Source organism: Parambassis ranga, chromosome 20 (assembly GCF_900634625.1).
Source record: "Parambassis ranga chromosome 20, fParRan2.1, whole genome shotgun sequence".
NCBI lineage: Eukaryota > Metazoa > Chordata > Actinopteri > Ambassidae > Parambassis > Parambassis ranga.
Window position 1 is genome coordinate 9,639,155 of NC_041040.1, and position 14,120 is coordinate 9,653,274.

Consider the following 14,120-nt stretch of genomic DNA (forward strand, 5'->3'; position numbering starts at 1 on the left):
GATGCCTCAGAGACCAGAGGATATAAGAGAGCAAGGATAAGGTAGTGAGCATGAGGCCTAAATATGTGAGGGCCATGTGATGGGGGGAAAGTTGAGGTAGGTCAAGGTGGTAGGGAGCTTCTCAAAGTAATTTGATGGATAGGTCGTTAGGGAGAGGAGAAGGATTGAGACAATAGGAAGAGACAGGGGAGCCAGGCAAACTCTCAGAGACAGATTGAAAGGAGCAGAGAGGAGAACAGACACACAAGTACAGATAAACAAAAGGTTGGAGACAAAGAAAGAGGCACAAATATGCTTTCTTTTTCCCTAATGCACACACACACAGTCTCACACTGCATTATCTGCAGTTCTCAATAGAGAACCCAGGGCATAGCTAATATGTTTCTCCACAAAAACAGAGATGTTAAGAGAATAGGTGGCTAACAGAGACTAGCAGGTGGACAGTGCAGACACCAGGCTCTCTCCCACAACAAACACAAATGCAAACAAACATGGACAACAAAGAACAAAACCTGACGTTACACCGACAAAGACAAATTGATCCACGACTTTGTGGGCAACCTTTCAAAGATTGAAAATGCATGCGAGTTGTCTTTGTCCAGAACCCATGAAAAGGATATTTGTGAATGGACTTGCACCTTTTTGTTGTGTCTCCTGATGGTTGCTTTCCTGCTAAGACGGGAGTTCAGCAGTGTGCACCATACTTTCCTTTCCCCAGTTTTTCTGTCTTAATAATACAGTACCTGCTCTTGTTAGAGGAGAGAAAAGAGGAGTATTGATTCACATTCACACCCCATAGAGAAGCGAGGAGAGTAACAGTTTATATCCTCATGTGCATGCATGTTCCTGTGAATGAGCATACCGTGCACCTGACAGACACCTGTCAGAGACAGAACTCAATAATGCATCCTTTTACTGGCTCCAGAAAGGTGAGGTCTCAGACAGGTTTATGAACAAGCCAAATCTTATGTTTATGAATGCCATTCTGGCATTTCAGGCTCCAACTGTCCACCTTTCTGAAAAGCCATCATCTCCCACACAGAGGATATGAGCTTTTGAGCATGTCGAGAGCCGTTCTGGATCCACTGACCTTTTCGGTTCACAGTCTGGCAGAAGTATGAACCTTTGATAAGAACTAAGTGTGGCTTGAGTGTGTCTTGTGTTCGATGCAAGGACATTAATGAGTGACATGAGTTCTGTGTGTGTACCATGGACCAATTGGTGATTCATTTATTGATTTATTTAGTTCTCCTAGACAAAACATACACAATACCATTTAGTTAAATACTTCCTGAGCAAGCTTCCTAAATAGCTGAATTGCAGATTGGACTGTTAGCATAGCAGCATTGTGCTAAGTAGGTCTAGCTAACAACAAACCACCAGGAAGGCTGCAGACAATTTACAACATGCTATGGTATACATACAACATTTTGAATCAGATTACTTGCTTAAACATGGATGGTTGTGAGAGAGGGATGAAACCGTAGTGTTTCAGCTCTATCTTTTTTTCATCGCTGCCGTTATTCTTCTTTCTCACAGCCCCCATATCTCTGCTGTGTCCCTTCTCTTCCTCTCTGTGCCTTTGTGTTAACACTATCTGTCTTTACTTCCCAAATGCTATGCAGCAGACATGATGAAGGCGTAGACATTAACCTCTCGATAAGAGTGGAGATAAATAGGTTGAGAGTACCAGTAGGTGTGAATGTGTGTCGTTGAAATAACAGATAGATAAACCCATCACAATACGTAGTGTTGTGTGGCTGTCTCAGAGGACAGAAGAGGAACACAACCCTAGGCCTTATCAATCCATCATGTCTGCTTTCTTTCCTCCTGTGAACATTTAACATGTTTGTTGGGGGATTTTGTTGCAGCAGAGATAGGAAGAGATGAGGATGGATGGTGAGAGGAAGATTATACAACACACAACATTTCAGTTTTGGAGTGTTTATTTATTCATGATTTAAAATATATTTGTAGTTTATTAGAAACGGGGGGTATATTTACATAGCTTGGCTTTGAATCATGGAGGACTCATAGCAGGCCAGGATTACATACACAATCCAGCAGATCATTCTCAAAGCTGGTTGTTGGATGCTGCTATGACTGGACATGGTAGACATGAGTCCTGTGTGCCATAGAAATGAAGGCCTTTTTTCTGCCTCTAACTCAACACATGCAGCTTCCCCTCTTAACACTAATCCCACTCTTATGGGACTAATAATAATTGCTGTGCACCTGCTTTTAAGACCCAGGGCCTTTGTACATGCAAACACACATTCTGTTCATACACACACAAAAACACGCCGCTTAGCCTCATCCTGGCAGTGCCCTCTCTTTCTCTCTCTGCAGCTCTCCATATGAACTCTCTGCCAGTACGATTCTATCTCTCCTCTCTCACATCTTCATCCATCCGTGCTGTCATGCTCTCATCTCCCTCTCCACTCTTCTTCCTCCCTTTCTGCACTCCTGAGTTGTTTGTTTTGGCAGAGCAAAAGTGAATCACACAGGAGATTTAAACTGGCACAATACATATAGCTCCTATTCCACCTGATGCCCTGCTGTTACTCCAACTCCGCTTCTCCTCTTCTCTCCCTGTTTCTCTCAAAAAACACATCATCAAAAAAAGGTCAAGTAAATGTTTTTAGTATTAAAATAGTGTTGCTTTTTTCCCACTGCTCTGAAAAACATTAAGAGGGCAAGGACAGGAATGAAGTGTGTTTTTATAAGGGCAAGAGAATGGATGAGACTTTAGGCAAGACAAGGTGACACTTGTTTTCGACAATGTTACATCTAGAATGTTATCTACATTCTAAAGATGTAGGTTATCAACAAAGCCCTCGATTATTCACTTTACCTTTCTGGTGCCAGGTAGTGGTGATAGAGATGATGAAGGACTGGTTGATCTCCAGGTTTATCCATGACCTAGCATAAACAGCTGGTGTGTATAGGTGTGTACACTGCATGTACAACGGGTGGTCGATAAGACTCAATCTTAGTGGGAATTTAGTTTTATATGTGGATAACAGGCATCAAATTGAGTCAAATATAACCCAATTCAAGTGTGTGTAGAAAAGCAAAAATTACTATTCTACACCAGGCTTAATGCCACCCCCACTCCACTGCCATGCACTGTATATCAGACATAATTACTGGCTAACATTCTATTATCATAACAATAACAATAATTCTCTTTTCTGCACAATTGTGCATGTTTTTGCATTTATATGACCATTTTAATGATGCTTTTGTTGTTCCTATGGTATGACACCAGCCACGTCGCCACATTTCTGGGTCATCCCTCTGTTCTATTCATGGGACAAAACACAGATTTATACTGAGATTATGAAGATTATGTTGCTTTGTTCATGTCTGGATGGGTTGAGAAGTGTTTCTGAATGCTACGAGCTGCTCCATTGATCTAACTGACTTAAACTCACTTGTATGGAAGTGCGACAACAGCACACATACGTACACACATAAAGTCAGAGGATTGTGAAGTCTCTTGAGAGGGCAGTGTTAATCCTATTGACAGTGACTTGTCTGAACAGTGGCTTCAAGAAAATGAAGCTAATTCTCTTTCTGAGGACAATAAACGCAAAGGTCACCAAAGCAAAACACACACTAACACACACACACATATGTCTGCAACTTCTTCCCAGAATTTAACTCAAGTTTAGAAAATCAAAAGTGTAATAATTTGGTATATCACAACCACTCAATGCAGCTTTGATGTACGCACCATAAGTCACCTTCAATCCCCACCCTGTAAAAAATATGGCTCGGGAGATTTCATTGTCTCTGATGGAATTTGACAAAGCGATATTGACAATGCAGCTTATTTTCTTCAAATAAAGAGGGGAAATGTAATATTGTTTCATTCTCTCTTGCTGTTATTGGGATATATTACCAGCTCCAAAAAATATTTACACCCATGTCTGTGCCTAGTTACTGTCCCATACCAGAATGCATTATCCAAGGCAAAGAAAGAATATTACATTTCTTATTGAGAAGCAGCGATCCTTCACCTTTTACCCACTCATTTAAAACACACACACACACAGGAACCCACACTCACAAACACAAAGTGTGCTGACAGATTAAGCTGCTATGCAACAATGCAGCTAACAATGCAACAAATATATTACAATTAATCACCTGCAATAGGAAGTTTAACGAGCCTGGGCAAAAGTTTGTGTTTTGGCCTCTGTTGAAAAACACAATGAGAACTGCAGAAGTCCATGTTTTTCTCTGTAAAGAGAACTTACAGGATTTTTGTGTGTCTGTGTTTTGTGTGTCAGATGGAACCCCGTACACTTGGTGGGTAGGCCGCGGCAGTGAGAAGCACTTCTACTGGGGAGGCTCGACGCCTGGCATCCAGAAATGTGCCTGTGGCATCGACAGGAACTGCACCGACCCCAAGTACGACTGCAACTGTGATGCAGACTCCAAACAGTGGTAAGTCAATGTAGCACTCAAGCTATGATTAATTTTTGTGGTGACTAACAGCTAAAAAGAAAAAAAGCCACTCAGAGGTTCTCGAACAAAGTTAACATTGTTACAAAATGATTATGTCATCAGTGAAGTACTTCAACTTTTACATTACATGAACAGTTCTCCTCCACATGGTTCTAACAGGAACAGCAAATATATTGCACTCAGCTTGTAGTCACATCATTTTCCTATATGTTGCTATCCTGTCTGTTTAATAGAGACTTATCCTGGCATGGCAAAGACACCTAAGCCAATTAAATCAACTTCAGGAGGCAAAAGTGACTTTAAATAACCGAACCCACTTACCTGTTAATTGGCACCACTCAGCCTTCAATAATACCTGTTAATCAACGACTTGAAACCAACGTAGGTGTGATGTTATTTAATTTTGCAAGTTCTGACTCCCCCTATAATATGTAGAGGTGGCCTGTAATCTAGTAATGACAGCCTGGCCACACAAAGTAAGTATATATATATATATATATATATATATATATATATATATATATATATATATATATATAAACCTTATAGTCTGCCACTTTTTGATCCGACTTCCTGACACACATTAAAGATTAAATACTGTTGGAGAGACTTTACAGTGTGTTTAGTAGAATGAGAGTGCCTCATACTTACAGTAGGTGGACATTGTGAAAGATCACTTTAGTTCTAATCAATAATGAGCAGAATATTCAATGAAGACATTTGTTCTTCTCTTCTGCCTATTGAGTCAATATTCCAGTAGCTGCTAAGATCTGCTCCACAGGGGCAGAGGCGTGTTTGACATTTAGTTAACCCACACACAGATGTTTTCAGCTGCCGAGAGGAGCTGCAGGAACTTCTGTTTTACTTTGACAATATTAATTATTGTGACTGTTTATACAGGAGTTAAAAATGAAACTGTAAAGGTCAGCGTGTGCTTTTAAGTGCTCATTATCTTTCAACAGTACACATTATGTTACAGAGAGTTTCATTATGTATGACCTTCACATATAACACGGCTCGGAATCCCTGCGACTGAGAACATCACGCCTGAACACTGAAGTAATGCTCACTTTACTTCAACTGGATTCAATAAGCGATGCAGGGAAGTTTTGATGAAACTAAGTTTGTCAGTGATGCTAATGTTTGTGGTACAGACTCTTAGGCTTAGCTGTGCCGTCTGAAGAGGCATCTAACTTCAAAGGCTGCGGTGACTGAATGATGAATGCCACCATCAATGATGTGTTTATTTATGAGGGTTGTCTGCCTCCAGAAGCAACAGTTTGTGTTTCAAAGCTCTTTTAACCAGCTGATGGATATTCTCATTAAAACCAATTGCATTCCTGGCTCTGTGTGTGTGTGGGGGTGCTGTATGTTTGTGAGTAATTACTGAAGGTTAGCAAGAAGAAGAGATTTCATTTGCTTTCATGTCTCCGTACTCAACTCTGAAACTGATGAGATTACAAATAAGTCTTTCCCTGTCTTGTTTCATCCATTAATATCGTATGCATTAATGTCTCATTGTTTGGCTGAGTGAGTTTTTGAAATATTACTGATATAACTGTTTCCACTCATTACCCATATTTTTGGAAACACACACACATATGTGTATACACACATCCATAGTCACAGCTGTGTATTAGATCTGTAACAGCTTCATTTCAGATGGCAAATAATTAGAATGAAGTTCTGTGAAGAATGTAGAATATTTAAATTTAAGTATCTAATGTTTAAGCGTGGTTACAGTATCATGGATAGCAAGAGAATGTGATTAATTGTTTGATCTATGTTTAATTGCATTGATGTCATCTTGAAGCTTCTCATTTACACAGAAATAACACTAACAAATTATAATTATTACGTTCAAATAACAAGAAAAAAGCAGTCTATTACTGCAATGCAATCTTTCAGGTAAATAGATTAGTTCAGGATTGTATATTCATAGTCATGGGCTGCTTTTTTCATGTATTGTGGACAAAACAAAACAAGGGTTTGTCTCTTTGTAATTGAGTATTTACATCAGGATCTCAGATGAGGAGGGGGTTGTGTACACAGACAGAGAGTTGAGAGAGCCTGGCCACATTCAGCCCAGAACAGTCAATGTCAGTCAGATATAACAACTCAGTCTCATCCTGTGACGCTACATAAGTCATATCATTTTCAATTGTTTCATGCACAATGACATGAATTGTTCTTTTTTCACTTTTGTTTTCATTTCAATTTAATGTGATGCCTACAAGTGTTTGTCTTTCCAGTAAATTGCTGGCCAGCATGACGACATATAACCTTACACTGTTTTTTTATCTGCTAACTTAACCCTTAAATTAAAGTGACGGTTGCAACAGTCATGTTAAGCTCAAAAAAGCAGAAATATGCACACAAAATTGACAATAAACTCAAGTCCTCCCTGCATGGCTACAGCGGAACTACATAACACCAACATGTCAGGTGCTCAGAAAGCAAAAGAAAAAAACATAGAATAGGAAGTGATGGTAGAGGTGCGGAGTACAGGTATTTGATAAAGATCTTGCAGTGGGAGATGTACCTGTAACAAGTGCAGCTCCAGATGAAGTGAAGTGCATGGAGGTTATTAATCTAGAGCAAGGAGAGGCACTCATTTAGCTTTGAGACTATCTTGTCCCAGGCACATGCAACACACACAGAGACCTTGCAGGTCTGGGTGGAATATCCTTGACTGGTGCATCAATCTGACCGTGAAGCATTTTTGCTCCTCGCTGACAGCCTAGCTATAGGAAGAGAGACTCCACAGCAAGCATGTGCTGAAGATGTGTGCAGTGAAAGCCTCGGATACGATATACCCAGTTACCTATATATGTATGTTTAAAAAAGTTGTTGTTTCTAAAGCTGCTCAGTTCAAAGTGGACTTTTGGCTCAAGCAAACTGCACTGAAGCACATAATAAACAAAAAAATGTAACTTTTAAGGAAGCAGGTGACACCGAGGCAGACAGCTAGTGACCTGCAGGGGCACACTCCTGTCACTGGAAGGAACTATTCTCTTAATTATGCATAACTTAACACATCTTAAGTTAGTGAAAAAACAGTTGTCGCACAGTTATGAACATCTTTTTTTACAAGCCAGAGATCGCTGCTGAGACATGCACATGTTTTCCATTGTCTTATTTTTCAAAGATAGCAGTGATGTCACAGCTGTGAACAGTGTTTCATATGTTTTAAAAGTGGATTTTAAAAAGGTGATGTAATGCAGATTTTTTTTCTGACAGGAGAGAAGATTCGGGTCTCTTGGTTTATAAAGAAAACCTGCCGGTGAGCCAGGTTGCCATCGGTGACACAAACAGACCAGGCTCTGAGGCCAGGCTAACTGTTGGACCCCTCCGTTGCCAAGGAGATAGTAAGTAGTGCTTACTATTCTGAGCGATGTAGGATCTATTAACATCATAGATAATGAGGGACCACACACTGAACAGATGATTAACATAAAAGTGCTTGAGGTACAAACCCTTAATGTGGTTACAGAAGATGAATTGGCAGCTCTTCTGAGGATGCATTATTTCAGGCAAAACGTTTGCTGGTTCCAGTTATTCCAGTATGAGGAGCACTGTGGTTCAGAGACAGGGCGGCAAAAGGCTTTAAAGGAGGCACAGTGGAGGAAACTGATTAGCATGTATTTCCCAAAGTGATTTAATAATTGAGAAAATTAATTTGCAAATGAATTCCTGACTAAAATAACTGATACAGCCCTTATACAACCAGTGGCACACAGGCAGTCAGTGTTTATTTTGTTTAATAAAAACATGAATATGTGTTGGAAAAACAATGTTAGAACATGTTTAACACACAGCAGGGATCAGCACGAGGATGCCACTGTGGCTCAGTAAAAAGATCAGAACTCCGTCACATTTTATGTGTTTATAAAGCACAGGCTTTATAATTATCAGGTAAGATCATGTAGCAAACTTCAGACCTTAAAGGCGCCTGCACAGGGTGGTGGTGAGCACAGTGGATTAGCTGCAAGTGTAAAAGAAGGGGAGCCCGGAGTGAGGCAGGAGGCCTGCAGTTACAGTGGCCTAATTGAGAAGAAATATGCGCATTAATGACCTTCTCTAAGTCGGCTGTGGGAGAGGAGTGGTTTCATTTTCAAAATAATTATCAGCTGGTTGTAGAGACAAGACTGCATAACCTTTGTGAAGGGCTCATCAAAGGTTGAATCGAGAGAACACCTCCAGTCTCTCTAATACAGCTCTTATTAAAATTCTCCTTTTGACATTGAGTGCAGCTTTTTGAAGAGTCAGAGGAAGCAAAGGACTTCTTTTTTTATTTGATGTCACAAAATGTCTGAACAAACCATTAGCGGTATTCCAGCAATGAATTCTGAAATCAGTGACTCTGTTACATGGAATAAATATACATGTTAGGAAAGAATTTAAAGAGAGAAAGAGGTGCTGCTGTGCTTACAACCTGCTGGAGCCTGTCCCGGCTGTCAATCCCCAGTTACCCTTACGTGCATGTCTTTGGTTTGTGGGAGGAAGCCGGAGTACCTGTAAAAAACCCACACAGCCACAGGGAGAACAGGCAAACTCCACACAGACAGGCCCCAGACTCAAACTAGGAATCATCTTGCTGTGAGGGGACAGGACTAATGGCGCCACCATACCGCCACATGCCATCTGTTCAAGTTGAAATTGAGGTGCTTAACTTACAAGCCTGCTTGGCTGTTGCCTGCTGTAGCCCGCTGACTTCCTGTGAGGCATGTGAGACCCAAAACTCACACAAATCCGTTTTGCCAGGCTTCATGTCACTCCAGCGTTGTAGTCTGAACGTAGCCTTAGATTGCCATATTTTCAAGGACATGCTAACTGTTAGCGTTCTAAGATTCTCAGCAGCTCGTTGTGTTTCCCTTGTTGATTGTTGTTGGTTGAAGCTGCCTTGCAATGGACTGATTTCAGTGTAACAGACCATCTTGTGCATCAGGATTGCCATGTAAGACCTTATTACATTTTCTGCACTCCCTGAGAATTATTCATAAAAAACCAAGCCAGAGTAAGCTGTCTCCAGCACTACTGATTAAGGTGTATATATAGAGGAGGATGTATAGTAGCAAAGTACCGTGAAGCTTGCTCCACTTATACATTCACAGCAGAATTACTTCTTTCAATTGACTGTATAATGTGCATTTCACAGCAGCCCAAAAGGATTTGAGCACCAGAGACTTTTATATTACATGCAAGTTAAAAATACTCACTCACTCAAAGCAGGAAACACTTAATGATTGTTATTACCTCACATAGTTTGCTGCACTCCACTTGTCATAGCTGCACCTTACAGTCAGGCAGCCGTTCTCTGTCACATCCTGTGGAAGGGTTTTTATGGTGCAGTAAACATGTACCAGCTTCACCACAATTTCACCCCTCATTGGAGTTCACCACACACATCCAGGCACTATACACAAAACCACAATGGTTTAAGGTTGACTGAAATTGCACAAAGATGGCCGGTGAGATGATTTATAAGTTGTTTTATTTTACTGTAACATGCAAATAGAAGATCTACATTCGGAGAAAAAAGAGTTAGTTTTAATTATCTTCTTGCTCCTCATGTAGAAGAAATGTTTCTTCACCTGAACCCCTGTGGAAATGAAGCATTATTATTGTTCTACACTGTACAATGCATTCAGAGATAGTTAGCGAAACTTTTGGAAAACCTCTTTTGACTGCTTGCTGTTGATGGTTTGAACAGAGCTTTAATTAAACACTATCAAAAGAGAGAACAAGAGAAACTACTTCAAGCATAGCTGAGTACAATTGGACACATTGTTATTCTGGGGTTCCACTTGAGTGTGAAAATAACGCATTGCGCAAATCATTCAGAGAAAATGTTGGGTTATCTGGGCTGTCTTTCTATTGTGGAATATTACTGTGTGTCTGTGTGTGTCTGTGTGTCTGTGTGTGTGTGTGTCTGTGTGTGTGTGTGTGTGTGCATGCATGTGGCCAGATAAAGGTATCTGAAGTCATCTCAACACTCATCCTCTCATCCTTTTATTCTGTTCAGTCAAGTCCCAATAGTTTAGATTGTAGGTAAACACCAGATACTGCAGAACACACACATACACACTGAGAGGCAGTTTAATCCATGTTGTTTTTCTTCCTGTCTATTCTTCTAATCAGTGTTGGCACATTGCTCTCTGTGGGACTGTGGGTCAGCTGGAAGATGCTCACTCATTCTGCAGCATTATAATATTGTCCGATTCTCCTTCCATGAAACTCAGCCCATGCTGTGGTCAGAGCATCACATTCCTCATGAGGTTGTAGCTAAAACTAATTGTGGAGAAACTTGCTGCAAATGGGAGAAGTTAGGGAAGGCTTGCTTCTGTGATCTTACATCTGACTTCTCTCTTCCACAACAAGTTCCTCTGCCATTTTTTAGGGCTACATGACAACACATCCGACCCCTATGAAAATTATTATGCATTGAGATGTTTTGAGATTTCTTCTGCATGTTCCAAACTCTCTTCTATCTCCTAGGAACAATAGATTAAAACTGTAAAGAGAATAAGTAATGTTAGGTTTCTGCACTATAATAAATTACCAGAGAGGGTTTGTGGAAATAATATTTTATGGAGAGAAAAAGCAAACATGGATTTAATCTTTAGTGCAAGGCAGCATGACCATTACAATAATAATGCTTCATAAAGAAGTGTATTGGCTGCTCATTTATCACCATAAAATGAATAATAGAATGCATCTCTGCATTTTCAATGGACTCATGAATTGTGCCTCCTTTATAGAGCGATATTGCTGCATTTAAGTTACAAAAGATTGTGACCACAAATACTCATCACTCACATGCAGGATTCTTTAATTCATGTTTGTCTTCTATCAGTCCTTTCCTTGATTCCGCAGACAGGAAGTGGCCTGGTTCTGTCGAGGGTGCAGAACATGACAGAACGCCTGCCCCTCCTGTTCCCCCGGTGTCACCCTCATTATGGTCCCTTCATCAACAACCTGGTGCCTTTCTCACTAATGTCCCTTCATCACAGACCTGCCAACATACAAACAAACCATGATTTAATGACCCATGACATCACATCTGTTTGTGTCTGTGGGTCTATCATGTAGCAGTGTGGCAAACACAATTACTAAAGATGGATCTTTCTGTCACTTGGAAGAAGCCAGATTGTCCATGTCTTTCACTGGCATCCCTGTCTGTGTGTGTGTGTGTGAGAGAGAGAGAGACAAAGAGAGTTATCCTCTTTTATATTGAGCGACCAAATTAACAAACTTTCAAATGAAGACGACTTTGAGGCATGTTTGCCATAGTGCTGGCCAAGACACTGGAACATGGAGCATATATAATACTCTGGCCCATTAAGGCATATTAAGTGTATATTAAAAATTTCACACGTGAGTAGGTACTCTGTGTATGATTGATGCTTCTCATACTGTGCACGGAGCTCTGCCTCAGTAAGAGCAATGACGATTGGCTGCCATATAATGGGTTTTCATAGGCAAATGACTAATGTCTTGAGCAGTCAGGGAAAGTTTCAGTAAAGAGGTACTTATGTGTGTGTGTGTGTGTGTGTGTGTATTTCTGTTCATTTTCTGCAGTAGAGACAAAAGCAAGTAAGAGTGCAACTTTGTGTGTGTGTGCGCGCGCACACGTGTGTGTACGTGTTAGAGTGTTAATGAAGCCCATTTCCATGGCTAGTTTAATGGCAGACTGTACAGTCACAGCCAGACAGAGAGGAATTAGTCCCATTTATTGATGTTAAAAGGGTTTGGACATTTTAATAGATGGGAATGAAAATAAAAGATAGCAAATGAAGCAAAGCAGAATATATATATATATGTATTCTGCTTTTATGAAGCCTTGCACCTGCTATGAAGCACGCCTGGCTTTGTGAATGAACAAATGAAAGCCTACATGGGTCACCTATGATAGTTCAAAACTAATTAATTGCTTTGTATCCATTTGTCATGTTCATATGCCCATGTCTTTGTAATTGATGTCATTCATACACTGTGCGCCTGCTGAATTCAAATGTATCTTTTCATGTGTTAATCATTCAATTATGTATCATTTTATACATATGATACAGTTTTATATGCACAGTGCTCCTCCTCGGTCCAGGCTTTAACTCTACATTCACTCAAATGAGTGTATTTTTGTTTAAGGACAGCTGGAGGAACTATGAGGTTCACCAGATGCCAACATAAGACATTCTCCTGTGTAAAGATAAACTGATGTGAAGTGTAGGCGATGACAACAGGAAGGTGGTGGATAATTTTACTGTGAAATTAAAGTACAAATTTGCAAAAATAAGAAACTTTCATATTTCCAGGTGTGGAATGGCCCAGATAATCCAATTATCTAGACTCATGTCCTAATATTTAGTCATTTATGTATGTTAATCAAAGCCCACAGCCAGTGTTAGCCTTATAGTACATCCGTCTGATGATGATACAGATAAAACTCTGAAGGTTTGGTGCTAAAAATGTGTGACAAGCAGCTTAATTACACAGTGAGATTGATAAAGGCTTTGCAGGTCTCAAATGACAGACGCTTGGCTAATTACCTGAAGACTCAAACGCTACATTTAATGTGAATATACAGTACCTAGACCATAAAATTACATGCCACAGATGGCTCAATTACAGAAATGAGATGAAATACAGGTCTCGGTGGAAATTTAAAAAAAAGTGAGTGAGGAAGAAATATATGCTTGGTGTGCCACAGTTCAACGTGTTGCAGACGTATATACCGGAGGTTGAGGTATTTGAATCAACACTCTGATCTGTGATCTGTGCCCCTAGGGGCAAGGCAGAGGTGTGACCTTTCAGCATAGGTGCTGCTGCAGTTCTTGTTAAATTCGGCTATTCTTAGTTATTTTGATGAAACATCCCACTGAAGTAAGTTACAGATCAAGTAGCAAGTGAATTTTATATTAGGCGAGATTTAATAATAAATATTCCAGACCTGAGATCCTTAATAATGTGAATTTAAGTGATATTAAACGCCTCAGAAAGCGTGCATGCAGAATGTGTGAGGACGACCTGCGAGTGCAGTCTCCTCGGCCGATGCATTAATTTGTATTTCCATTGGTGTATGCACATGTACTGTATTATACATGCATGCTTGTGTGTGCATGTGTATTTGTGGCTTAATGACCTGAGACAGTGCAGTCAGTCATCCTCACCATCTGCTGGTTCTGGCATGTAACCCATCTGGTCAAGCATAGACAGATGAATCATCTAGTTGGCTTTCAGACCCAAACTTCACCTCCAACCGTAGCTCACATCATGTCGGCTTTTACACTTCAGTGGGCTGGGCTTTTTTTCTTTTTTTTTTACATATCCCTGTGGGATACTGCAGAGCTCCATGGTTTTTTTCCTGTGTTTAGTGTAACACAGTGTTCCAATTAAATGAGTTGATGGATATGTGAAATGTATACAAAACACAACAATTTAAGAAGAGGTGGAGCTGCTTCTTAAACATTTTCCCTTGGGTTTAAACCACAGAACAGTCTGATCTGCTTTAAACATGGTGGTTGTGTTGCTGGAGACTGAAGTGAGTCCAGTGTTTGTATTTTTAATCAGTGTGTGAGTGAGCACCGAGTGGCCTTTGCGTCATTACCAGCTGCTAACTGCTGGTGGTTTTCTTCTCCAGATGG

At 40.3% G+C, this 14,120-nt stretch overlaps 1 protein-coding gene across 1 annotated transcript in view; it reads left to right on the plus strand.

The window, feature by feature from the left end:
* cntnap2a (contactin associated protein 2a) overlaps positions 1-14,120 on the plus strand; it is a 137,987-nt gene that overhangs the window by 90,643 nt on the left and 33,224 nt on the right. Inside the window, exons 15-16 of the mRNA XM_028433048.1 lie at positions 4,299-4,455; positions 7,717-7,844. Of these exons, the coding sequence (XP_028288849.1) occupies positions 4,299-4,455; positions 7,717-7,844 (285 nt within the window). The remainder of the gene's footprint in view (positions 1-4,298; positions 4,456-7,716; positions 7,845-14,120) is intronic.